This window comes from Neovison vison, chromosome X (genome assembly GCF_020171115.1).
Source record: "Neovison vison isolate M4711 chromosome X, ASM_NN_V1, whole genome shotgun sequence".
Taxonomy (NCBI): Eukaryota; Metazoa; Chordata; class Mammalia; order Carnivora; family Mustelidae; genus Neogale; species Neogale vison.
Window position 1 is genome coordinate 37,846,038 of NC_058105.1, and position 27,719 is coordinate 37,873,756.

General features: G+C 47.8%; 1 protein-coding gene across 6 annotated transcripts in view; it reads right to left on the bottom strand.

Annotated features, from left to right (window-relative positions):
• The window catches only part of TMEM164 (transmembrane protein 164), a 158,428-nt gene that overhangs the window by 21,534 nt on the left and 109,175 nt on the right, over positions 1-27,719 (bottom strand). For all 6 annotated transcript variants that reach the window (XM_044235706.1, XM_044235704.1, XM_044235702.1 and 3 more), the window contains one exon: positions 12,727-12,805. In XM_044235706.1, coding sequence (XP_044091641.1) covers positions 12,727-12,805 — 79 coding nt within the window. The remainder of the gene's footprint in view (positions 1-12,726; positions 12,806-27,719) is intronic.

The following is a 27,719-nucleotide window of genomic DNA, read 5'->3' on the forward strand; positions in this document are numbered from 1 at the left end:
AACACTATCAATCCACCCTTGGATAGATACTTCAAACCCGATGTTCTGCCCCTCCACGCAGGCTGCTAAGCCTTCCTGGAGAAAACAGGGTCACTGTACAGACCACTGCCGTAAAACCGCAAGGAAATCTGTTCCAGGAGGGTCCCCTCCACGCAACTCAACAAATTTCTAGAGCTACACTGTTGGGACATGGTAGCAAAACCATGCCTCGGTCCTAGTTCCTGGGCCACACTACCCCTGTGCCCTCTGCTCGGGACCACATGGAGTGAGCAGTGACCACACTGAGCACAGCAGACCTAGACCATCTCCGTCAGCGCAGAGAATTCTATTGGACAGTGTATGAACAGTCCAGCCTTCTCTCCTGCTCCCATCTCCCGCCACACCCCACCTCCATCCAGTACACAGCCCCTTCCCTCTCAGCAGGGGCCAGCACCCTGTCGCTCCTCCCCTCCCCTGCCTCCCTAGTACCTTCAAAATACTCCCTCTCACTACTGGCCTTCACCTTAGCACCTAAATGTGCCCAGCCTTGGGCAGAGAGGAAAGGGGATGAGGGGGAAAGGAAAGGCAGAAAAAAGGCTGGGGTAAGGGGAGAAAAATTGCCCCCTTGGCTCTACAATACCCTTAACCCCTCCTTCCTTAACACCCTGCCCTTTCCCTCCCATCCCCACTTCTCCAACGGCCTTATTTCACTAGAACTCTCTGAACAGACATGTTCCTGATCACTACCACCTGATGAACCTTTCTCCTGCCTCAGTTTCCAGGACAAAAGCCTACACCTTCTTGCAATCCCCTAATACTCCTTTTCCTTTTTTTTCTATTCACAGATTGATGTTCCCTGAGGCCTTTTCTCCAAATCCTGTTTCTTCCCCACTGGATGTAGCTACTCCAGACCATCTCATTCACTTCCCTGTACGTGTGTGCAACACCTTTAAATCAATGATACGGAAGTCAGCCTCCAACCCAGACTCCCCTAAACATCTCCAGAATATTCCACCAAACTGCATCCTAGACATCTCAGCCTGATAGCCTAGAAGTGTGTCAAACTCAAGTTTAAAAAAAAGTCTTCTGGGGCGCCTGGGTGGCTCAGATGGTTAAGCGTCTGCCTTCGGTTCAGGTCATGATCTCTGGGTCATGGGTTTGAGGCTCATGTCAGGCTCCCTGCTCAGTGGAGAGTCTGCTTCTCCCTCTGCCTCTTCCCCTGCCTGCACTCTGTCTGTCTCTCTCTCTCAAATGAATAAATAAAATCTTTTTTAAAAAAATCTTCCTTCCTAAAACATGTTCCTTTTCTTCTGTGGCCCGAAGTCCATTAGAGGTACCCTATCTCCCCCCAACAACCCAGGCAGAAATCCTGGGGCCTCACAGACTTTGCCCTTTCCCTCGCTCCCATAGCATCTTATCTATAATAAATACTATCAGCTTAATTATATAGGATTATTAATTTAAATTAACATAACAATGATCTTAATGTATAGAGCCTTGGTTCCTGAAAAGACAAAAAGTGGAGACTACTGCCACCTTGCGGCAAAACACTCATAAACACTGATGAGGCCATTGCAGTGCTCAAGGCAAATGAAAGTATAAAGAGAACGTTCAGGAAAGAGTGCTTCAGGCTGCTTAAGGAAGTCAGACACAACTCCGGAGGGGGTGGGGCAGCATCGCTGAGCTAATGTTCAAGGAGGACATGGAGTTTGCCAGGTTCCAGGTAGACAATTTGTTGTGTGCACGGACATGGGGTTGGGGGCAGGTGGACCAAACCCAGCAACAGATGTATTCATTTGGAAGGTAAAGTGATGGGAGTTGAAATCTCAATGATGGGAAATGAGGTCAAAGAGACAGATAAGGGTAGAACTGTATCCATCTTTAATGCCATGTAAAGGAGTGTGGTCTGCCTCCTGGACAGGATTTTTAAGCAGGGGAGCAAAATCTGATCAAATAGGTCATTCTGGACAAGGGAGGGAGGACAGATAGGGGGAGACGTAGGGGGCAATTGAGGGGCAGGGACCTGAGAGGGAAAACAGAACTAGTCCCTGGCGACAGAGGCTGAGAGCCTAGACTTGGGCAGGGAGGGATGAAAACAGAGAAGAAGAGCTGAATTTGCAAGCATTTTGAGAATCTGGATCATCAGGAAACTTCTGAACTGATTGGCGACAGGGCTGAGGCAGAGGAAGAGATCCAGAAAGTTTCTGGCCAGGTTTTTGGCTTTGGCCCTGGGTAGATGGTGGAGTTGGTAATAGAGGAAAGAGAAGAGGAGGAGAAAGAGCAGCTGGGAAGAAGGCGTATGGAACTGAGTAGTCTAACTGCAGACAAGTTTCCTTTGAAGGACCTGTGGTGTTTCTCGAGCCTGCAGTGAGATCTGGGGTGGAGAACATCAGGATGTCTGGGGCAGGCAGAGCAAAGGGGCCCAAAGACCACCCACCAGAAGAGAGAACAAGGAGACAGGGGTGTCACGCAGCCCGAAGGAGAAGCAGGCATCGAAGGGATGCCAGCAAGGTTAAACCTGCCGACAAACACGAACTTCATAGGCACAAGGCTCTGTCACTTCAGAATTAAGCAAGGACCAATCCTGACCTCAAGAGCCACAGTGGAGAAGACAAACACGTAGTTAACAAGAGGCAGTACCGCGGTGCAACAGGAAAAGTACGTAACACCAGGTGCCAGGCATGGTTCTACGTATTTACACATATGAGCTCATTGAACCCTCATGGCACCCCTGTGAGATAGGCACTATTCCTGTCCTCCTTGTACAATTGAGAAAACAGATGCAGAGAGATTTACGACACCAGCCTAAGTGCCAAACTCAGGATTTGAACCCACAATCCATCTGAGCCCAACAACAACATGCAGAAGCAGCACTGGGTGGTGGTGAAGCTTGCTCGCCTGGTTTCCGGTACCGGATGAACCTCTAGTGCTCCTAACCTTTGTGGTGCTATGGATTCCTTGGACAATTTGGGGCCTCCCCTCTCAGGATAAAGGTTTTGGTTGGTTTTTTTGTTTGTTTGTTTAAAGATTTTATTTATTTGTCAGACAGCGAGCACAAGCAGAGGGAGCGGCCGGCAGAAGGAGAAGCAGGCTCTCTGCTGAGCAAGAAGCCCAAAGCAGGGCTCCATCCCAGGACCCCGGGATCATGACCTGAGAGCCCAGGGCAAAAGCTTAGCCGACTGAACTACCCAGGCACCCTGGTGGGATGAAGTGTTTAAGGAGACAAAATAAGAGACACAGGATTAGAAGAGAAAACAGTAATAGTGAAATAGCAAAGTACTTGAAAAAATTAAGGCTTTGAAATGTTTAGGTAATGATGAAGTGCAAACGGTTTTGTGAAATCCTTACAGCAGCCAAAATGGGAGAACAATTGACATTGACAACAGCACCCCGAGTCCTGTGGACAGTCGCCTAGGATTCGGCACTGAAGGAAATGCTGGACGTCAGTTGCAGTTAATGCAAATGAAGATGTGATTTTTTTTCTCCCATCCAAGGTCATGGGCCCCATAAGTCTCGTGGACTTACAAGGATTAAATAGGATCAAGATCAGGCAAGTAAAACACTGACCGAGTGCCTAGTTGGTGGAAAGTGCAAAATAAACGTTAGCTTGTAAGATATGTACAATGTGCTGTGTGTGGCGATAGAGTCCTTCATTCATTCAGCCCCAAAAGACCAAGAACAGAAGAAGGGTTCCTGTCCTCTTGCAGACAGGCAGACACCTGCATTGCAGTGGGAAAGGGACAATCGCAGAACAGCTCCAGGGCCTGCCTGGAGAAACTAACATCCAAGGTTGAGTTTTGCAGACAGAACGGGTTCCGGGCCACCAAGCTGGAAAAGGGCATTCCCGGTAGAAGTCTTGTCATCTTCAGGGCAAGGAGGCATGAAAGCATAGGGGACCCTATGGATTTTGGTATCCCCTGAGTGTGGGGGACAAGGAAGGGAGGAGCATAAAGAGAAGAGGCTGGGGAAAAGGGATCAGGCCAGGTCATGCTGGGCCTTTTGTGCCTCCTAGAAAATCCACAGTGATCCGGGGACAAGGGGGAGCCACTGGAAATTTCTGGAGCAGGGAAGCACCTGATCCTATCTGGGCTTCTGGCACAGCTTTGGAAGCTACAGGAACAGGTTGTTGGCTAGAGACGGGGAGGCCAGAGGTGGGGGGAGACCATGTGGAGTCAACTGTCATGGTTGAGGTGAGAGAGGAGTAAGGCCCAGGCTAGGGTAGGAAGACTGATGGACTTGAGAAAAACTGGGGAGGTCAAAGCAGAAGAACATGGCGATCTCTCTGCCCAGCAGCCAGAATGATTTTTCCCCAAAGCATACCTGATCATGTCCAACTGTCTGCTCAGTCGTTTGGGGACAAATGAGAAACCATCTGGAAATAAAGTCGGATCCTTACTGCACATTGTCTACTGGGATAAATTCCAAGTGGATGAAAGATTAAAAGCTTTAAATGAAAAATGAACTATTAACACAGGAAGGGAAAAAAATGGTAGATATTTTTTGTAGCCTGGTAGTAGAGAAGGATTTCCTCACCATGACTCCAAATTCAGAAGCTATATGGTAAGAGCCAGATAAATTACACAGAAATGTAAATGGGGAAAGATACCCACAGCTCAGATCACAAAGGGGGAACTCCTAATATTCATATACAAATAAATAGAAATATATTTCAATTATATAGAAATAGAAAGTATATATAGAAATATATATAAATCTAGAAATAGAAATATTTATTTCTATTACATATGAATATACAGAAGTATAAACAAATATATAGATTATAAAGAGCTCCTAAGATTCAATTTTTTTGAAGATTTGATTTATTTGAGAGAGAGAGAGAGAGAGCACAAGCAGGGGGAGAGGCAGAGGGAGAGCAAGAAGCAGGCTCCCCCCTGAGCAGGGAGATCAATGTGGGGCTCGATCCCAGGACCCCGGGATCATGACCTGAGCTAAAAGCAGACCCTTTAACCCACTGAGCCACCCAGGCGCCCCCTCCTAAGATTCCATTTTGTTAAAAAGGCCAACAATGCAAGGAAACGATGAGCACGTGAGAGGAACATGGAGTTCAAAGAAGAGGAAATTGAATGCCAGTTCAAACATGTAAAAAGATGTTCTCCTTCACCCAAAGTGAAAGAAATTCAGATTAAGTCTGAATTGCTACACCATTATTTTAACCCAACAGATTGGCAAAAACTGAAAAATGCTGAGAATTCACTCTTTTGGGGAGGGTGTATGGAAACAGGCACCCTTACCCACTACCGGTGGGCATTTACATTCATACGACTTTTATGAATTTGGAAACACCCGTCAACATTATGAACACACATTCACTTTTGATTCAGCAATTCTACGTAGGGGGATTGATCATATTTGAGACCCTCACACACACACAAATTTGCGTGGGTACCAGATCACACAGCGCAGTGGTATTTGTATTAGCCGAAGATTTGAAACTACCTAAATGTCTACCAACAGGAGACAGAATAAATAAATTATGGTGTCCTGTCATAGCCTTACATTTAACACCAAGAACCCCAGAGACATACCAATGGGTTCAAATCCCTGGTCTTCCCCTTACTAGTGGAGCTTCAGTTTCCTCATCCATAAAGGGGATGTAACAGCAGCCCTGCCTAAGAGGACTGCGGTGGGGATGAAATGAGTTCATGTGTGCAAAGAGCTTGAAACAATGGCTGGCACCTCCTAGTGCTCTATAAGGCATAGCTATTTCTATTAGACTGTATTTTAACATCCACATAATGGAACACATGGGCTACTTTGTAAAAGAATGAGGAAGCTTCTTATGGGCTTACAGGAAGAGCTGTCTAAAGAAATACTGTGAAGGCAAAACAGAAACAACAACAAAACAGTTGTGCAGTATGCTATTTTGGGATGTGTGCCTTACAGAGGAGGGAAAAGAAAAGAGTTTTTGAATTTACTTATATATGTGAGAAGAACCTCTGAGAGGAGATGCAAAAAACCAAAATGGCGGCTACCTGGGGAGTTGTAGGGTATACCGCATGGATGGGTAAAAGGTGGGAAGGTGATCTGTTACAGAATGATCTTCTGGATTTTAGAGTTTGAACTCTATAAAGGACTTACATAGGAGAAGAATCAACAGGAAAGCAAGCTGGTGTTACGAACCTTCTTAAAACTTTCCCTGGCTCTCCATAGTTCTTAGAATAAAGGCCAAATCCCAGACCATGGCTGACAAAGCCCTCCATATCTGACCCATGCCTGCCCCTCAGGCCATGTCATCCAACCTCTCCTTGGCTCTCCCTCCTGACACAGTGCCATTATACGTGTGTTTTCGTGAGGTTATAAGGGTGTACCCCCCCACCCTACTCTTGCCTAGTGAACCCCCAGTGATATGTATCCTTCAGACTTCAGATGAAAGGTCACTTCTTCACGGAACTCTCCCCAAACCTCCAAAGTAGGTGTAAGTTTTACTCTTAGCCCTCATTAAAGCACGTTCCCTTCCTTCAGAGTACTTACCTCAGTTGTCACTATATACTTATTTGATTATTCGATTCATACCTGTCTCCTCCCACTACATTATAAACTCTATCAGGGAAGGGATGGTATCTGGTTTTCACTGATCAGGGCATCCCAAAAGCCAGTGGAGAGCCTGGCAGAAAGAAAAGAGTGTACAAATAGGTTGCTTTGGTTTGAATGTCTGTGTCCTTCCACATTCATATGATGAAATCCTCACCACCAAAGATGGATGGTTTTAGGGGTGAAGCCTCTGGAAGGTGTCTTAGGTCATGAGAGCAGAGCCCCCATGAATGGGATTAGTGCCTTATAACAGGGACCCCTGAGAGCTCCCTTGCCCCATCTGCCATTTGAGGACGTGGCAAGAATGGGCCAGCTGGAAACCAGGAAGAGGGTCCTCCCAAGAAGGCAACCATGCTGGTGACTTGATCTTGGACTTTCCAGCCTCTGGAGCTGAGAACAAGAAATTTATGTTGTTTATAAGCTACCCAGTTGGTGGTATTTTGTTATGGCAGCCAGAGAGGAGTAAGACGTATGTGTCAGTTGAAGGGATCAAATAGGTGTGGGGGTAGGGGGATGATTTCCAGGTTCTAGCTGGGGTGATGGGGTGGTACCATCTATCAAGGACCACAGGGAGAGTAGCAGGGCTGACGGGGAAAATAATGAGTGCAGCACAGACAGGCTGAGTTGGAGGTGTTCTGGAGCTTTCAGGTGGAGATGCTGAATAAACTACACGAAACTAAAATCTCATTAAGTCTGGACTGCTGACAGCAACATGGCGGCCATGACTCTTCCAGCTGGTGGCTGACCTGTGTGAACACGTGACTACTTGGGGAGCAGCAGAGCCAAGAGGCAAGCCCAGAACAGAACTCTGGGGAAATGAACATGTCAGGGGGACAGAGAAAAAAGAACCCCCGATGGAAACGTGTGGAGGCATGGTCAGTGAGACAGGCGAGCCAGGAGTGGGAGAGACTTCGGAGGCCCTCAGAGGAGAGCCATCCAAAGAGGAGTGATCAACGTACACCACAGCAGAGAACTCCAGCAGGAGCTGAGAGGGAGCTGTTAGGTTTTATCAGGTAGACATAGTCATCGTCAGCAGTGTTATTTCTGTGAACAGGTGGGCCACGAGGGGGGGCAGGGGTAGATACCCCATGGCAATGTTCTAACGGCTGGGAGGTGATTGAATAGACGGGGTCATGAAATGCCGGCAAGTGCCACCCACAGTTATGTTCTGTTTCCTGGGGTGATTTCAGGTGATAAACAGGGAAACATATCATTTTTAATAGCTATGTATTTAAAAACATTAAATATGTACTAAAAATATTAAATATTAAAAATATGTCACCAGTGTACTGAATCTAGATTTTATTGAGTACAAACATATTTTAGAAAAATGATATATATATTTATAAATTCATATATAAAAATGTAGAGTTTTAAGTATATATAAATATATATATTTATAAATACATATAAATATATATAATATATATATATTTTTTTTAAGACTTTTATTTGAGAGAGAGCAGGGAAGGGGGGTTGTAGGGGCGGGGGAGTAGAATCCCCACTGAGCAGGGAGCCTGGCATGGAAATCAATCCCAGGATCCTGAGATCATGACCTGAGCCAAAGGCAGACACTTAAGCGACTGAGCCACCCAGGTGCCACGCAAACAAATATATTTCAGGACAAAGAAAAATCAGTAGATTTAAAGACATACGTAGATAATAATACAGATGGCTCTGTGGATAAGGCACAAATTATCATACCCAAAGAACCGAGTTTTAGGAAATCTTGTTTGGCTAATAATCTTTGAAAATGCTTAGTTGTGGAGGGAAGATGAAAATAGATGGTGTAGGGTTGAAACATTTTTTTTTCTTTTTTTAAGAATGGGAAGACTTCAGCATCCTTCTTGGCTGAAAAGCCAGGAGTGACAAAAAGAGTTGAAAATCCAGGTAAACAAAAACAAGAGAAGACAAAAAGAGAAGAAAATCCAAGTAAAGGAGGGAGACTTGAGGGCAAGAAGTTCCAGGGGCTGGGGAGGGAGGTGAGGTAAGGACAACACGGCTTCCTCCAAGATGCGGGCTGGAGTGCAAGGACAAAGGCTGGGAGTGGGGTGAAGCAGCTTTCACAGCAGAGGGAAATAACAGAGGGAATCCCTGCCAGGAAGTCACTGTCTTCTCAGTCCTTGGTTGACAGTGGGGAGGACAGGGAGTTTGAGGGGGGTGGTCAAGGTTCAGCCCATGACTTCTCAGGGCAATGTGTAGCAGAGCTGACCAAAGACAGAACACAAGAGCAATGGTGTTAAGAGCACAATTACAATAGACCATGAAATCGGAGGGGCCCCAAATCCGAATGACTTGAGAGATTTCCCCCAGGAGGCCAAGACTGGGCATTGGGACTGGACGATGATGCCTGTTAGAGGAATGAGGGGTTGAGGCACTTTGAGGAGCTGGTGAAATGAAATTTCCAGTAATTGGTTATAGTGGGACGAGCTGATTGGGAGGGTGAGGAGGCTGGAAGGAGTAGAGATTCGGGTCACAGAAAGGGATATAGGGGCTAAGGATCTTAGATAGACGAGTTTTAGGGGGAGGCGGAGGGCAAGGCCAGTTGACGAAGGCAAGAGGACACAGAAGTCACCGCAGGGGAAAAGTCCAAGCTCTGAGAAGCAGGAGTGTTTGGAGTGGTCTTCACTGGAAACCTCTATGGTTGCTGGCCAGGGTCGGAATAGAAAAGCTTGAGTGCCAGGCATCTAAAGGCATCCAAAGGCATCTAGGAATATGGGAGAAATGGCCAAGAGTGGTCATAGTGAGGAAAAGAAAAGGTGGAGAGAATGGTAAAAGAGAAAGCATTTTCACTGAAGGGAGAAATGGAATATTGGTCTGCAAGAGACACGGGGGCCCGCAACAGGCCATGGAGCTGAGCAGGGAGAGCGACGTCCATTAGGGGGCGCTTCAGGCAAGAGATAGGAGGACTTGGTGTTCCAAGGAGAGCTGGTTACTTTGGAGGGGATGGGGTTCTAAAATACACATGGAGCACTGGGTGTGGCGCAAAAACAATGAATACTGTTATGCTTTAAAGAAAAAATTTTAAAAAATAAAATAAAATACATATGGTTGACCCTTGAACACCACGGGTTTGAACCTGGCAGGTCCACTGAGATGAGGACTTTTTTCTGACAGATGCAGAAAAGTATCATAAATGTGTCTGCTCTTCCTTATGATTTTCTTCAGAACGTTTTCTTTTCTCCAGCTTATTTTGTTGCAGGAATATAGTACCTAATACATGTGGCATACAAACTAGGTGCTAAGAGACAGTTTTTCTTACTGGTAAGGCTTCTTGGTCAAGGCTTCTTGGAAGCTATTAAAGCTTTAAGTCTGGGGGGAGTCAAAAGTTGTGCATGGGTATTAGGGCTGTGCCATGGGGAGGGGACTATATTCCTAAGCTGCACATTGTTCCTGATCAACAGTATCTCCAGAGAGCCAAAGGTAAGGAGCTGGGAGAAAAGGAAACAGAAATCAAGAGGCAAGCTGGAGGAAGAATAGAACAGTGGGGGAGAAAGGATGTCCTGTTTCCTACAGCGGTGCCAAAGGACCACAGAAGTAACAAAGGACCACAGAAGTAAAGGAGGGACGGGATCCCTCCTGAGCACCAGCCAGCTACCCAGAAGCCACAGAAAGCGGCGGGACCTTGCCTTTCAGGGAAATAGGGCTCCTGGCCGTGGGCGGTATCTACGGGACAGCTGTCTTGCCTTGGATAGACACTTGGAACTCAGTTATTTCTGGAAAATTACACGACTTCTAGGAAAGTGAATCCCCCAACCCCTCAGCTGTTTTGATTGATAGGGAATCTTCTTGTCCCTGCTCACTCCAGATGGATTTGCCCTCTACAGGGCCCAGGTCCAAGGCTCAGGAACAAAGGTGAAATCAGCCTTAGGAAACCTAGCCTTTTCTTGAAGAGAGCATAATTTCCCCCAAGCGAACAGCAGATGACAGCAAAGAGCCAGAAAGGAAGCAGAGGCATCACAAGAGCCCAGAAATGGTGAGGAATAAATCAGATTATGTTCCCCCAGTGCCCTCTGTTGCACTTAACGCCGATGTAGTACAAATACAATGCTCTCTTCCCCCCCTAGACAGGAACTCCCTGCACTGGGGCATCTCTGATTCCCTAGTGCAAATGCTGGGCACGTAGTAGGTGTTCAATGAATATGCTGTGGGGGCAACTGGCTGGAGGGGAGACCCCCTGACCGGATGTGGTTAGGAGATAGACACCTGCCTTTTAGAACAACAAGGTGTGTGAGGGAAACTTGCTCATCTGAGAGGGAAATCTAGGCCAGGTTTTGAATCCTGGCTCTGCTACTTAAGGCCGGGGGCAAGATACCTAGCATTTCTGATCCCCAGTTTTCTCCTCTGTAGAAGGGGCATTTTCCACCAGGGCTGGTTATGATGACAGAACACACAAAACAGGTCTAGCAAAGCATCTCACACACAGGAAACTCAAAAAGTTGGTGTTCACCATGGTTATAATTACTGTTAGAGTTCTTAGAGGCAGCAGAGGAGAGAGGAAAGAATCACTAACAGTTAGTGAGAAATAAATTGGAATGAGGCCTTGGAATCCCTACTTCCTCTGCTCGGTTCCCCCCAAATGGTGCAACAACAGATCCAACAGAAGGCTGCATTGGCATCTATCACTTCTAGAAGCTGCAGCTTCCCAGACTGTAGGGTTTTTTTGTGTGTGGGGGGGGGGTGGTGGAGGGGGGTAGTGGGGATGCCTACTTGGTATTTGCCAGGTCAGGATAGTCAGCTCAGTTACCTAACAGTTTGTTGTGGGCACCTCAGAGCACCTTTGGCCAGAACCTGACTCACAGGCTCCAGAAAGGGGGGTTGGTTCTGGGGCTCTGAGACAGCTGCCTGCCTGATTCTAGTCAGAATGAGTGTAACCCTCAGACTGAAATATTATTAGGAAGCTGTTTCCTGTGCCACAGGGGACAGACCTGAAAAATGGCCCAGGGCTCCTGGCTACTGAGACTTTCCTTAGAGCTTACACGGGGGAATAGTGCATGGAGAGCAAATTCAAAGGAAGTGCTGACTTGGTGAGACCCCAAGTGGCTGCACAGCATAAAAACAGCCTCAAAGAAGACAAATCCCAAGACATTGACAGAAACCAGGGCACAGGGGGCCAGGCCCTCCACCAGCACGAGACTCCAAGGGGAGCAACTGTGCCCATTCTTCACTGTGTGTCTTGCGGCTGACTGGTCCTTGAGGCTAGCTTAGGCCAGAAGTTCTCGAGATTTGCCAGGATTCCTGAGTTAGAGGAAGCACGACTTCGAAACTGTCCTCCAGTGGCCCCAAAGGCCCGTGTAGCTGCATATCATTTTTAACGTGTAGAAAGGAAGCCCTTGCTGCTTGAATTGAGGTGGGGGGGGGTCTGGTCTCCCGGAAAAGCCCCAGCAACTAACACAGAGAGGCTAGTAGCTGAGACTGAAAGGGGGTGCCTTCAAGGTATAGGCCTTTGAGGAAGGTTAGAGCCTCGAGAGGGAGGGCTCACAACTCTTCTAGAAGGGATGGGAACTCCCCTTCCATCTACCACATGATAGAGGAAGGAAGGGATACTTTAAGGGTCACTGTGAGGTCACAAAGAGTTCAGTCAACTTTCCTAGGCTATCTCAACCAAGTTGGTCGTCTCTCCCTTGTGACGCAATCAAGGTCAATGGTTTATTTTACAAGGTAATCCTTGTTTTCTGACCTGCTTCTCTCCATCCTATAACCCCACAGTCCCTGAATTTCTTGCCGCTCTCAATATCTTCTTTGGTTCTGAGAGGATGGATATAATGAGCAAGGGCATACGGTCCCTCTCTTGAGAAGGCCAGGGGGCTTCTGCCTCTCCTACTCTACGCTGTACACTGAGGCAGGGGGAAGGCACAGTGTGAGGGAGCGACCAAGTGTGTGGGTATAGGGAGGCTCCATGTAAGCCCAATGCCACCACAGACAACGAGCCCAAGGCCTAGACCCTAGGACACACAATCAGCGGCACCGTGCTCGCCCACAAAGGATGGTTCTGGAAATCCCCCCAGGACTCTTTGCAGGCCTTATCCATGCCCATCTCCCCACCCTCTGGTGAATGGCAGAAGACATCCTACAGACACCCAGCCAGGCAGCAGCCCAAGATCCTGGTAGGCACCCAATACCCTGTGATTCCCCCAAACAGAAGGGAGCGGCGAGGGGTGACAGGGGCACGAAGGTGTGCTTTGCTGGCCTTACCTCCTTTCCAAAGCAGGTAGATGGGCACCACGTAGAGCATAACATGCTGAATGTAGTAAATCTCCAATTCGAAGGGGAGCTAGAAGGACAGGAGGAGGAGAGGTGTTTCAGAGCAGGAAGTACTCACGTCAATAGCTTCTCAAGTTGAACATCCTTGCTCTTTGGGACCCGCATCATAACCCCCTCCCCCCGCAGTGAGTCAGGGGCTCACTTCCCTTTACCATGAGGGAAATAAAGAATGGAAGGGACAGACACTTAGGACCTAGGCTGGCATCTTCCAAAACGTATTTGGCAGAGATGGTGCTTGCAGAATGTTCCACGAATAAAGCTGGTTACAACGGAAGAAATGTCACACAGACCAGGTACCCCGAGAGCCACCATGTATCCTCGTGGTAGAGTGAGGATCTGGGTGGTCTCTGCAACTACAAAACCGGCTTACCATGGTCTACCTAGTGTTTCCCAACCTTAGTGAGCCTGTGCCTTTTTGTTCACGTAACACTCAGTACTCTGCGGGATATACTTGAACAAACACAACCTGAAGTCCCTCTTTGCTCCTGGGGAGGAGGCAGCGAACAGTTTAAAAGCTTATTCCTTGGCTGATAGGAAGAATGCGTGGAGTAGGATTTCTTACTCCCATTTTCCAGGTTAAAAAAAAAAAAGTAATTGCTAGGTCTGGCCTGGTCTAGATCCAAGCATAAAGAGCTTCCCTGCTGGATATCTGGGGTCAGTCCAGAGTTAGCCCTCCTTTTGGGTGAAGACCAAGCAGCTGGGCTGATTCTGACAATGGCTTGCCAGAGAGAGCATCCCCACCCTCCCTCCCCGGGACGGGCGGTCTCGCTCACTGCTGCTTTCCACCTCTCTCAAAATGGAAGCTCCAGGTTCTCAAAGCAGAGCACGGATTCCACCTGGCACACGGTCCGCGCTACAGAGTTTGGCAGAGGGCAAAGGAATGGAAACAGCTGGATGGCTAACTCAATTCTAAAGAAGGGGATAAAAAAACTTCAGCAGCTGGCACAAGGCCTGGCCTCTGGGGCTTCCACAGCCCACAATACACACACACACACACACACACACACACACACACACATACACACACACACACACACACACACACACACGCACGCGCGCCTCTAAAGGGAAGCCCAGAGAGACAAGGACACCCCGGGGGAAGGGTCAGCTGCCTCCCTGTTCCCTACAAGGCAAGCACAGAGCCCAGACTGTGTGCTAATGACAACCCAAGCCTGCCTTGTGCCAAGGGCTGGAACCAAAAGATGGCAGAGCGCCCAGAATGGGGGCTGGGACGACTGTGGACCCTGAACAGAGACACTGGCTCTGGCCCTTGAAAATAAAAGCCCACGCAGAGGGAAAATTTCCCGTGGATCCAGACGAGGCCCAACTACTATTTTATGCTCACAGAGGGATGTGAATTCTCCAAAAAAGAGATGAGGTTCTGCGGGGCTCTGTGGACTGTGCTGGAATCACTAGAAAAGGACTGATAATGGACTAGATTTCGCTATGCCCTTAATAGCCTGGTGGACTCACTCTGGCAAGCCACATCACCTCTCCGCCTCTTCTGGCAGCAGTAAAATGAAAATGGTTACAGTGTTCTCAGATTATTTTAATTTTTTTTTAACTTTTAGAGGTCGATCCTTTTTTTTTTTTTTTAAGATTTTATTCATTTGTCGGAGAGAGAGCGCAAGCAGGGGGAGCGGTGGCAGGCAGAGGGAGAAGCAGGCTCCCCGCTGAGCAAGAAACCTGATGTGGGGCTTGATCCCAGGACTCTGGGATCATGACCTGCGCTGAAGGCAGATTCTTAACTGACTGAGCCATCTAGGTATCTCAATTTTTAATTTTTAATATAACAAACATGCATACAATATTCATGTGCCTGGAACAAGTAAGCACTTTCTTCACTATCAAGTCACCCAGTCCTCGTAACAACTGTGCTGTTCTAGTCATCTCCAGATATGAGAAACTGAGGCACAGAAAGTTTTGCTGACTAAGTCTACCCAGCTCATGTGGTAACAGAGCCAGGATCCTACCCCAGGCAGTCCGGCTCTTGAGTTTACAGGATCATCTTGCACTACCCCTGCCCCGCTCTCTCCTCTACTCAAAAAGCCTGACACTGCTGTGATCAGTGGGTATGTGGTAACCTTCCACATGGGAACTGGGCCCAGCCCTTCCCTGTTCACATGCTTCTCACCTCCGCGGCCTGCGCTGGCCCACTGTGATCTCACTGTGAGCCCACATCATGCCATGGCCTGGCCTGGCCGACCACACGGGCCCCTCTGCTCCCGAGACTCTTGTCACTAGCCCTCTGAGTGGCTTCCAGAAACATTTTCCTTCCTCACAGGGCCACCTCACCCCCTATTCTAAGAGTTCCCCACCTCAGAAGGTCACAGAAAGCATAAAACGAGGTGTGGGCACTGGCGACAGCTCCGGCCAAAGAGGAGAAAGAGGATAGAGGCAAAGGAGGATATGTGTGTGTGGCAGGGGAGGGTAACAGGGAGTGGAAGGCAGGGAGGAAATGAAAGAGAAAGGGGCAGCATAAGAAAAAAACACCCAAGTGGCAGGAAGAAGGGAGTGGAATGGGAACAAGAAAATGACTCCTCGTCATTTCATAATACTTACTATATACTATGTGCCATGTGTGGGGTTACACAATTTTACATGCACTGTCTCACTTAACTATTACAAGTCTCTATGTAGCAAGAACAATGGTCATTCCCATTTGACAGATAAGGAAACTGAGGCACAATGCTGTAAAATGACATCCAAAGAAGAAACAGGGCAGGGCGCCTGGGTGGCTCAGTCAGGAGAGTGTACGAGTATGGGTTTCAGCTCAGGTCATGATCTCAGGGTGGTGGGATCGAGCCCCATGGCAGGCTCTGTGCTCAGCATGGAGTCTATTTCAAATTCTTTTTCCCTCTGCCCTTCCCCCAACTTGAGCACACTCTCTCTGTCTCTCAAATAAATAAAATATTTTAAAAAAACAAAACAAAACAAAACAAAGAAGAGACGGGGCAAGGATGGCATTAAAGGACATTCAGCATTGAAGAAAATGGGTAGTTTTCTTTACTGAACACTGGATCTGTCCTGAGTTCCCCAAAACTTTCTCACAGAGCCTCCCCCATCTTCTTTTCCCCATTTCACAAACATGATCTGGAAAGTTCCCTCAGTAGAAGTTCCACTCTGCTGATTCATTTCTGCTCTACAGAACTCACATCTGGAATGCTACTCCAACATAACTATCCTGGTGCCTTTTTAGATGGAAGATTCTGGAGGTTTTAGACCAAAAGTCCTATATCACCGCAAGTGAAAGCCAAAAACCACTAACAATGTTTTAAACCACACAGGTCATTAGCTTCCTTCTCACACCCAAGTCAACATCTTTATTTTATTTTATTTTTTAAAATCCAAAGAGAAGACTGATAAACCCCAGCAGGCCTCTGGGCTCAGACGGCGTAAAAATGAGGGGCATGGACTCTGTCCGTGATCCGAGCATGACCTCCTTTCTCCCAGTGAGCAGCCCTGCCAGCCGTACCCCCGCACTCTGCCATGGAGACAAGCAATCCCATCGTGGCCTCCATCCCTGGTCACTTAAGTCACCGTAAGAAGCCCCAAACTCTGGGGCACCTGCGTGGCTCAGTCGGTTAAGCACCCAGCTCCTGGTTTTGGCTCAGGTTGTGATCTCGGGATTGTTGGATTGGGCCCTGAGTTGGACTCCGTGATCAGTGATCAGCATGGAGCCTGCTTGGATTCTCTCCCTCTGCCAACACCCCCTCCCCGGCCACTTGCTGTGCTCTAAACAAATCAAACAAACCTTAAAAAAAAAAAAAGCCCCAAATCCCAGGTCACCACGCAACACCTGAATTCTAATCCCCCCCCACCACAATCTGACCTCATTAGCCACCTTCCCTCAATTCTAGAAACTCCGGCAGCCTACCCTCTGGAACCCATAGACTCTTCATTAGCAAAATCCCCTGTATCCTCACTGTCCTCCGAGCAGTTCCTTCACCTTCTCGCTTTAACAAAAACCCTGTTTCCTCACCCTCTGAGAACGCTGCCCTCCCAACAGCCTCCTCCAGTGCTGGGTGGTTTGCCTGCCACGTTGTCTTGTGCCCTGCCTGCTTCATTGGTGCTTTCGTGAGCATTCTCTCTGCTTCCTTCCTCACCACTCCCCTGATTTCAATCTCATGCCCTTGGCCTCTGCCACCCACCACTCTCCCCACAGCAGTCCCCTACAGAACCTCTCCCCAGGCATTCCCCTTCATCCTTGAAGACAGTGCCTCCTGCCTCCCTTGCCATTTCTATGCAACACTCCCATGTCAAAACCCGTGTGTTCTCAACCGCCACCTCCTACCTAGCCAACTCACCCACCTCCCATCCACCTTCCAACCTCACTGGCACCTCCGGTCCACTGATCCCACCACCTTTTTACTGCCCCTGACTGGCCAGCAGTCCTCAGCTCCACGCTTGCTTATCAGTCCCTTCGCCATATTCTCAGCTCTCCTGACACTCTCTCCCCCTGCATCCTACTTGCCTTGCAAAGCCACACTGCTGGTAAAATTTGCCAGAGAAAAATCCAAAGCTATGCAGTTGATCCTTTAAATTCATGACTACGGGTTGGAAGTCAGCCCCTAATGCTACCCTATCATCCATCTACATTCCCAGATGCATTCGCTCTCCTCTCTCTTGGACAACTATTTCACAACCTATACAACTTTCCTCAAACCTTCGCCCATCCTCCTCCATGGTGATAAGGTGTCCTATTCCATTTGAGGGGGAGCAACAGGAAAAAAACATCCACGAGCTCCCACTTCCACATTTCCCTCCTCTCTGCACCCATCCCCCCAGCTGCCTTTTCTTCTGTGGCTCTTCAGAAAACCCCCACCACCACACTGAGGGCCAAGGCCAGTCCCCTCCTTTGTATGCTAGATCCAACCTTCCCTTGCCAACTCAAGGACACTGCACCAGCAATCGTCCCTTTTCTTTCTACTGGATCATTCCCATCAGAAAACAAATAAATTACAATTTTTCTCATCAGAAGAGAGGAAAAATTCTTGCCCCACTTCACCCTCACCCAGGTGACTTCTTTGTACAAACTTTAAATAGCCACCCCTTCTTCACCCCCATGCCAGGGTGTCAAGAAGATCTTTGGCACCTCGTGCAGTCAACAACATACTGGTCCTGCAGGTGATCGTTCTCTCGTCCTTGAAATACTTGCTGCACTAGGCAGAGAGTGGTATTTTGTTCTTCCCCTGCCTCGATGACTCCCCTTTGCAACCCCCTTTACTACATCTTCCTTCTGTGCCTCATACTGGAGGAGCCCAGAACCAAGTCCTTGGCTCTCTTTTAGAGCTACTCTCACTCACTGGATCATCTTACCCGGGGTCCTGGCTCTAAAGGCCATGTGGATACTGATGACTCCCAAACGAATATGTGCAGCCTAGAGTCAGGCTGCTAAGACTGAAACGACAGCTCCATCATTTGGTTGCACTGTACTTTGGGGCCAATCCCTTAGTCTTGCTGAGCTTCACCTGGCTCATTTGTAAAACAGGAATAATGATGCCGATTGCATCAAGTTGCGGTGAAATTGGGTGAGGTAAGGCATGTAGGGCTCTTGGCCCAGCGCTGGCACACGGCATGTATGCAACATTAGTGGCTGGCCCATCTTCCTCTTCAGCATTAATCCAGCCAGTAAGCAGTAAAGAAAGGCAAAATTTCAATTCCAGCTAAAACTGGTTTTCTAAGATTTTACTTATTTGATAGCGAGAGAGTGAGTGAGAGAGAGAAGGATCGGGGGAGAGGCAAAGGGAGAGGGAGAAGCAGGAACCCCATGTGGGGCTCCATCCTAGGACTCCAGGATCATGACCTGAGCTGAAGGCAGACGCTTAACCTACTGAGCCACCCAGGCGTCCCTCCAGCTAGTAAGACTCAATGCCAGGCCTCTCTGGGTCAAAAGCAGGAGCACTTTTTACCTTGTCATCCTGCGTTAGCAAGAGCCCCTAGCAAGAGATGGTGGAGTTTGGACCTGTTCCACAGCCCTAAATCACACATCGATGTATTTGTCAGATGATGACCAAGATAAATTTTAGCTTCCCAATGTAATTCATTCTTTGGGCCCATCTCTAGGTGAGTTTTCCCTGGAGACTTATTTATTTCTCAAAAGAATGGCAATACCACTCTCTTCTTCTTACCTATGACAGTCCTATTCTTACTATCATCCAGTTAGTAGAAAAAAAAAACATTTATTGAGATACTACTGGGTGGCAGAGAATGTTCCTGGCTCTGGCTATATAGCCACGATGAACACACAGTCCCCGCCCTATGAGAGTGCGTGGTCTAGTCAAGGAGGCGAATGGATAAAGGGATGAGGTCTGTGCAGCAAATGATCACGGAAAAACCTACAGATCAAGCCTGGGATCTGGTTTGAGTTTTCTCTGAAAGTGAGGGAGAGGGGCGCCTGGGTGGCTCAGCTGGTTATCCCTCCCCACCCACCCCCACCCTGTCATGCTCACTAGCTCACAGGGGACCCGCAACAGGAAGGTCTAAATCAAACTCAAGGTGGAGGAAGCCAGAGAAGGGAGGGTGGGTAGCTGTGAGAGAAGGTAAGGGAGCTGAATCACCAAGACTTTGACTGATTGGACAGGAGGAAGAAAGAAGCCAAAGGTGACCCTGGGACCAAGGGCCTAGATGGTTAGCAGGATGGTGGGGCTTCCTCTTACGTTGGGGCCTACAGTCAAGGAAGCTGATTGAAGGAGACTAAGAAAAGCAGTTGGCTCATGCTGAGTTTGAGGCCAGTCTGCTAGCCTGGCAGAGGAATGCCTACCTCAGTGGGAATGTGGGGCTATATCTTAGGGAGGCCGGAAAGTTGCAAGGCAAATGATATACATGTGTAACGGTATGTTTTGATCTAGACATGTACATTATAAAACACTGGCATGGAAAAATAAGAAGATGATACTCTGAGATGCAGAGAAGAGCTAGTATTTTCTTTAAGCCTCCCGAGAACATCTATGCACTCCACTTCACAGAACCCTGGGCCATGGTCCTTTCAACAAGAGAGTGTGGGTGGAGAGAGATGGAAATCATAACCCCAGGTTAGTAACCACAGAGAAATAACTGTGAAGAATGGGACAGACTCGAACATATTGTTGGTTTAAGGGAAGGAGGCAGTGGAGAGGGAGAAGCCGGAGAAGCAGGACAAGCAGGAGGCACTGGACAGTGAGAGGGCCTACAGCAGGCATGGGCTGGGACTGGGGGCATGGGAGAGGATTAGCATGGGCTCCAGGAGACGAGGAGGGAAGGCCGAGACGTGAGAATAACATAACTGTATGAGGGAGGGGCGTGGAAGAAGTCCAGGGAGCTCACAACCTCGGAGCCCATGCTACACAGCAAGAGATTTGGCCTTACCAGAAGAATCCACGGTTGATGATAAGGTACAGAATTAGGAAGAGGTGGTTACAGAGGGCAGACCCTGGTCTAAGCTCAGTCCCACATTGCAGAATCCCAAAAGAAGTCAGAGAATCAGACAAGATCATTGCTGACAGTCCGAATGTTGTGTCTCTTCCCCAAGTTCATGCCCCCATGTGATGGTCTTAGGAGGTGGGGCTTTAGGATGTGATCAGGTCGTGAGGGGGGATGCCCTGTGAATGGGATCAGGGCCCCTGTAAGAGAGCCCAGAGAGCTCCCTCACCCCTTCTACCCCGTGAGGACCCAGCAAGAAGCCTGCAGTCCAGAAGGGGGCCCTCACCCAACCACTCAGACTTCCAGCCTCCAGGACCATGAGAAATACTTCTCCGTTGTAGAAGCTACTCAGCTCGTGGTATTTTGTTATGGCCGCTGAATGGACCCAAACAAGAATCTATCTCCTGTAGAGGGGAAAGGGAAGGGGAAAGGAGGTGACCCACTCTTAACTGAGGCCTTGGGTAATGTTCCTGCCACTTGAGTCTGGCTTTGGAACACTTTGTCTTCATTAACTGACCACAGACTTGCACTATGGCCTACGGGTGCCACAAACTCCTTGCCACTAAATGCCACTTGTTAGAGGAGCTGCGAAAGGAATACCCACAACCTAAAATAAACCACAAGATACTCATGGAGCAGAATAGCAATCTGCCATTAAAAACAACAATGTGCCATGAGCAGACAGCCTGGCAAATCCAGAATGTGGAAGATCTGTAAAAAGACTGGCCCGGATTCATCAGGATTTCAGTGCCATGCAAAAAGAAGGCGGGGACCATTTGTAGATTAAAAAAAAAATAAACAAACACTAAATAGAACAGTCAAAAGCAATCTTGAAACCTGACTGAATCCTGATTACAAAAAAAAAAAATTAAAGCCATTCTTGGACCCATTGGGAGAAATTTCAATATAAACTGATTATCAGATAAAGTAGACAGTATTATAGAATTGTGGATAATTTTCTTGAGTGCAATCACAGTATTGTGGTTGTACAAGAGCCCTTCTTTATCTTTATTCTTGGGAGCTGCGGCAAAAGTCTTTAGAACTAAAGTGTCAGGATGTCTGTGACTCTGTTTTGAAAAAGAAGAGGTTGTGATAGAAACAGAATATGGAGAAATGTTTAGTTGTTACATCTAGCTGGAGGGCACATGTCATTGTGCACCACACTAACTATCATTTCAATTCTGCTACAAAAATTCCAACAGTAAGAAGTTGGAAAAGTTTAAAAATTTAAATAAATTTAATTGAGGTAAATTTGTACAACCTAATATGGTAGAAACCCTAAGATACAGGAATGGGAGGGGAAAACAAGGTGCATTCATTTTGGAGAATAACTGGTCAATATTTACCCAAATTTTTAAATACCCATTCACTTTGACTCACTTTTACAAATTTATACTAACAGCAATGCTTGTATTCACACCCAGAACCGTATGTGTAACGATGCTCAATGCAAAGTCATTTGTAATAACAAAAAGTGCACAACAACAAAAACGTAAACTGTCCATTAGTGGGAAAGTCATCAAAAAATACTGTGGAGGGCAAACTATGCAACCATTTACAAAAAAGGGAGGTACAACCATTTATCGGTAAAACTGAGCAAATCTAGGGGCGCCTGGGTGGTGCAAGCACTGAGCGCCCAACTCTTGGTTTCAGCTCAGGTCATGATCTGAGGGTTGTGAGATCGAGCCCCATGTCAGGCTCCATGTTGAGTGCAGAGTCAGCTAAAGACTCTCTCCCTTTTCCACTGCCCCTGCTCTCACTCGTTCTATCTCTCGCTCTCAAATCAATAAATAAGTCTTAAAAAAAATCTACCTTGTACAAAGAATGATCCTTTTTGTAGAGAAAAAAGGACTGATGAGTATTTGTGCTTTTAGGTATATGTGAAATGCACAGCGAAAGGACTGGGCAGAGGCAGAGGGTTGGGGAGGAGACGCTGGGATAGGGGAAACCTTGACTTTGGATCCGAGAGACTTATACAGTTGGAGCTTTGTGACAAATGAATATATTCCTTTATTAAGCATGAAGCTAAAAGTTTTTAAAAAGTCAAAGACAAGGTCAAAAGAGGAATGTGAACTGTTAGCAGCAATGAACTCTGTGGAGTGGGAGGGGAGAACTTGCGTGTTATACAGCCTCCTTATCTCTACACTGCAGGAATCCTTAACTAGGAGGACGCCTGCAGCCATTAGGGATGATTACAGTGAATTTTTCTACCTTCTACGAAGCCCCCTCTCAGAGTATCTGAGCACGTAGAGAAAAGAACAAACACGTAACAGAACGAGAGCGGGGGGAGGGTCTTTTTTAGACACCCCCACCCCCACATTCCGGCCAAAATCCTTTGTTCTCCCAGTATCTTCCCTTATGAGCCACCCCCGGCCCCAGTAAAGACAGCTGCCCACAGCCTGACCAAAACCAGGGTATTCCATCCTATTCTCATGGTCTGATGTGGAGAGAGGGACTGGTGAGAGGGGAGACAGGTAGGGGGGAGACTGATCCTTGGCTTCAGAGTCCAAATCCCATCAGGGCTGCTCCTGACTTCCTCCTTCGGTGCTCAGAGGCCACAGAAGAGCAGAACAGAGTCGTGGTTGTCAGGAAGCCGCCTCAGGCCAGCTCCCTAATGTCAGAACAAAATATTTTCAACCCGTGAAAAATGCTGTCTGCTCTGGTGGCCCAACTACTTGCGAAAGCGCCTTTTGGGGTATGAGATACAGCAGCCCAGAGTGGCCTGCCTCGGCCTGGCGTGCCTGTAACAGGACTTAGACTGTCTGAGTGGCAATCTGGGGTCAGTCAGCCATTGTGCATGCTGCAAGGCCTCGCTCAACTATTCCCTTTATGTAAGATGAAAATGATATCCCCTAGCTCTTCTTCCTTCTCCTACCTCTAACAGACGCAGGAACTAGTCAGGAGGGGAGTTTGGGCTTAGGAATTGGGAGGACAAGGTGGAGAAGGAAGATAATGGTGCTCATATTGGTGTATGCTTACTAACTTTTATGGGGTTGTGTCCCCACCCCCGCCAAACTCATATGTTGAAGTCCTAACCCCCAGTACCTCAGAATGTGACTGGCTTTGGCGACAGGGCCTTTCAAGAGGAAGTAAAGATAAAATGAGGCCCGATGGGTGAGGCCTAGCCTAATGCCTGCTGTCCCCCCAGGAAGAGGAAAGTAAGACACAGAGACGCAGAGCAAAGACCACGGGAAGACAGCCGAAGAAGACCGCCATCTACAAGCAAAAGAGAGAGGCCCTCAGAAGAAACAAACACTACCGACACCTTGATCTTAGACTTTTAGCCCCCCAAACTGTGAGGAAATAAGTTTCTATTGTTTAAGCCATCCAGTCTATGGTACCCATCACGACAGCGCGAGCAAAAGCAAATGAAGACACTGACCCACCATATACTACTGAGCCAGGCCCTGTACTAAAGCACTTCACACCTGTGAACTCCTTCCGTCTTCCCAACACACTTATGACGTAGCACCCATTGCTATTCTCCAGTTTTAAGAGGAAGAAATTGAGGCATAGAGAAGTTTTCTTGTGATAGCAAGGTACTAGGAATGACCAAATGCCCATCTAAAGGAGAATGGAGAAAGACATTGGGGTCTATTCATAGGACAGAATGCTTTGCCCGAATGAAAACATAACTAGAGTTATACTCAGTAACAGGGATGAATCTTAGCCATATAATGTTGAAGAAAACAAGCAAATCCCAGAAGACTATATACAATATAATAACATTTTCATGAGGATCAAAAAAGAAAAAAAAAACAACTAAAATGTACAATGTAATACCGTTTTTATATGGGTAAAGAACAACTGAAATTAAATATCTTATGTAGATATATATATATGTATATATTCACTCATATGTACATATGAGAGAGAAAGATGAAACTTTTCAAAAACAGCAAAGCAATAATGACCAAAATTCAGGTTAGTGGTTCTGTCAAGATGGGTAAGAAGGAAGGGAGCCAGGTGGGGGAAGCACACACAGCATACGTCTGTATTACCAAAGGAGCTGGTTCATGGGTTGGGCACATAGCAACAGCTTATTACGTTATGCATAAATAAATAAATACACCCATGAAGAAAATTAAAGCAGGCCATGCACGGACCACTGGTGGAGTCCACTAGGAGTTAAGGATTATAAATACGATTACCACAATTGTGGGCACCCCATGTGGGTTTAGAAAGAAAAGGGGGTGGGGGTTCAATCAAATAACTTCCCCCAGATCTCAAGTCTCATTAAGTGGACTTCCTGATACCTTCTAGAACTTGGCACAATACTAGACACACAGATTAGTGGGTATCTATCAACTTATTTAGAGATATGGCAGGAGAGCACTGAGAACAGACAGATGGCCAGACCCATGAAGAGAATTAGAATGCCCTCCTGACTGCCCCCAACAATAAGGACACCACTGCAGAAGGCTGGACTGTGTGGACCATACAAGACCCAGACTTCCATGTCTGATTATACTCAATGGAAGACCAAATATAGCCACGAGTGGGCCCTGGGCACTCCATCATAGCAGGGTCCCTGGAGCTCTCTCTCTAGGGAGAGCCTGCTGTCACAGGATACAGTGTTGTGCGGTGGTTGTTCCACCTACTGAAACTGATTGACAGGAACGTGGTCTATGGGATGAATAGACAAGAGAAGGCGGAGCTCCACCAATCCTGGCTGGAGAGTGGGGATCTCAGATCCCCCCCTTCTCTCCCAGTTCCTTTTCCCTCTCCACACTGCCAATGCAGCACAGAGGGAGTGAAATTCAAAGGTATCTGGAATGAGAATTCTCGCCTAACGGCCTATTCAGTTCAAGAAGAGAAAGAATTTTTCTCTTGGTCCCCACCTTTGCTACTAAGAGTTGGGTCTTGAGGTACACCGAAACACCTCGCCAGGACCAAGTTGGAGGAGATGATTTTCTCGGGACAGCTCAGCTCAGGCCACACATGTGCTATCAGTGCCACCTAGACCTTGCTCCATGGGAGAAGCATCCATCCCTCCTCTCAAGACAGGGACTGTCCTCTCTGGCCCAAGTTGCAGCTGACCTTTGGCCTAGCTTGGAAACGGAGCAACACCAGTTGCATGCAGTGAATGTGGCGCGAGGCCCAAATGGGAGTGGTCTGATTCTTTCGACACCAACTAGACCAATGACAAACTGCCCTCTTCATCACCAGTCACATCACGAACACCCATTCCATACAGAACCTCGTGTCCTCCCACTTCTCCAACACAGACACAGATTTCCCCAAGCCCTCTTCATGAATTCCTGTTTGCACTGTTTGTGTCTCAGGGTGGGCCTCTGGAAAATGGAGGGGGAGAACAGTAGTTAATGTCTACTTGGAAGAGAATTCTGGAAAGCAGAAAGCCATAGATAGGCCTCTTTCCGAGCCAAAGCAAAGCCCGAGCTCAGCAGAAGATGTCCAGATGGCTCCCAGAGCCAACAGTCTGTCACCGTCACAGGGCAGAAGCTACTGGGAGCCCACAGCTGAGAGTTCCTCATGCTTGGAGACTCCCTGTCCTTGGGAGAGGGGAGAAGTATGTTTCAGATCAGCAAGAGAAAGCGAAGTAGGACTCCCCTGACCCTTCTGTCAGCCCCTGCTCTTCCCCTATGGAACAGACCCCAGAGGGCAGCCCACGAGTCAGGTGAGAAGCAGGGAGGAACCAGGGAGCTTCTGAAAAATTCCGTCTCTTCTCTTCCTTTCTGTTTCCCCACCAAAGAGGCATTTTAAGTTGCTGTCATCTCAGAATAACGTGATCCTGGTCTATATAGCCATGTTTCGCTTCTCTAGAGCCCACTCCCCCCCCGCCACCCACAACCTATTTTGGGCCAACATAATTTACAATTCCCAGAAACGTCTGAGAAGTGGCATACACACTTCTGGTGCCAAAGCCTGGCCGGTTTTACAGATTTTCATTTAGCAGGTGTCTGTTGCTAAATCAGTAGCAGCTGCTAATTGCTTTTCCTCCCTCGAACCTTCAGACAGAATGAAACATCTGGTGTTCTCTCACTTCGGGTTAAAATCAGATACCTTATCATTCCTCCTTTGGGTGCCATTTTTATTAGAACGCTTTCAGCTGACGCCTGGAACAGGCCACACACAGCACTGTCACCTCAGAAGATTGGGGGGGACAATTCAAAGGACACCACCACAGGACACCCCTATCTTGTGCCTCCAGGCCTCCTGCCCAGCTGCGGGGTTGCTGGCCTGTCGCCACAAGGTGGAGCTTTAAGCCCATAACCGCCCAGGGAACGAAGGCCTCAGGATGGTCCCGGTCACCAGAAAGTGATGAGGGGAAGGGGATGCGCCGAGTGGGGAATCCTGAGCCAGGCCCACTGACCTCTGCAAAAGGGTGGCTATGGTTTGGGTTCTGTAAGAAAAACTCTTGAACAACAAGAGCTGATGAGCTTGTCGGCTGGTGAAAACATCCGCCTGTCAGGTGAATGGCACACCCTCCTGCCGTTGGGGACAGAGGCTCCCGCACTTATGACCCTTCTGAACTCTACCCTATATACCTCTTCATCTGGCTGCCCCCCAAAGATCCCTTCCAATAAACTGGTAAACATCAGTCCATGCTTCTGACTTCGGTGAGCTGCTCTAGCAAGTTCATCGAACCTGAGGAGGGGGTCATAGGAGACTCCGATTTACAGCCAGTCAGAAGCACAGGTCAAAAGCTGGACTTAAGACCGGCACTGGAGATGGGGGCAGTCTTATAGGACGAGCCCTGAACCTGTGAGATCTGATGCTATGGCCAGGCAGTGTCAAAATGAGTTAAATGGTAGGATACCCACCTGGTGTCACACAACTCTCTGGTGTGGGGACACCCAACACACACACACACACACACACACACACACACACATACATACACACAGAGCATTCCATTCAGTACTTATGTGACAGGGGAGGCAGAAAGAGCACGGGTCTGGGAGTCAGGAGACCTGAGTTCTGGTCACAAAGCTGTTGTTCACTGGCCATACAACCTAGACATCTCCCTTTCCTGGGCTCTGTCATGTGCAGTATGATGTAGTTAGATAACCTGAATTTCTCAGGACCTCCCAAGCTCGAAAGTGCTAGGATCCAGTTGATTTTCTGAAGCCAGTTTTTGACTCCCATAAAATCTGGAGCCACCTGGACTCCCATAAAATTTCCTTTCTGTTCCTCAGGTGCTACCTTTTAGGATTTTTCGGAATATCAGCACTGTCCCCGACATAGTCGTCTTCCCAGCTTTGGGGCACAAGCAAATCTGGCCTTTTCGGGAGCACTCTGTGCCCTGATCTGAGTCACCATCAACCCCTTAAATTAGTTTAACAAACCATGAAGCCAGCTAACTGCACTGTCTGTTACTAAGACCTTAATACTCTAGCTTAATTGTCTAGCTTGGTTCTTGGGAAAATGACTTACCAACATCCAGATTATACTCTGGCTTCCCCTAATAAGCGTCAGAGTAATCCTATCAAAACAAAACATGGTAAGTTTCACAATAGTGTATTTTGGGGAGCCTATGCTGGCTCCTGGTCCTGTTTCCA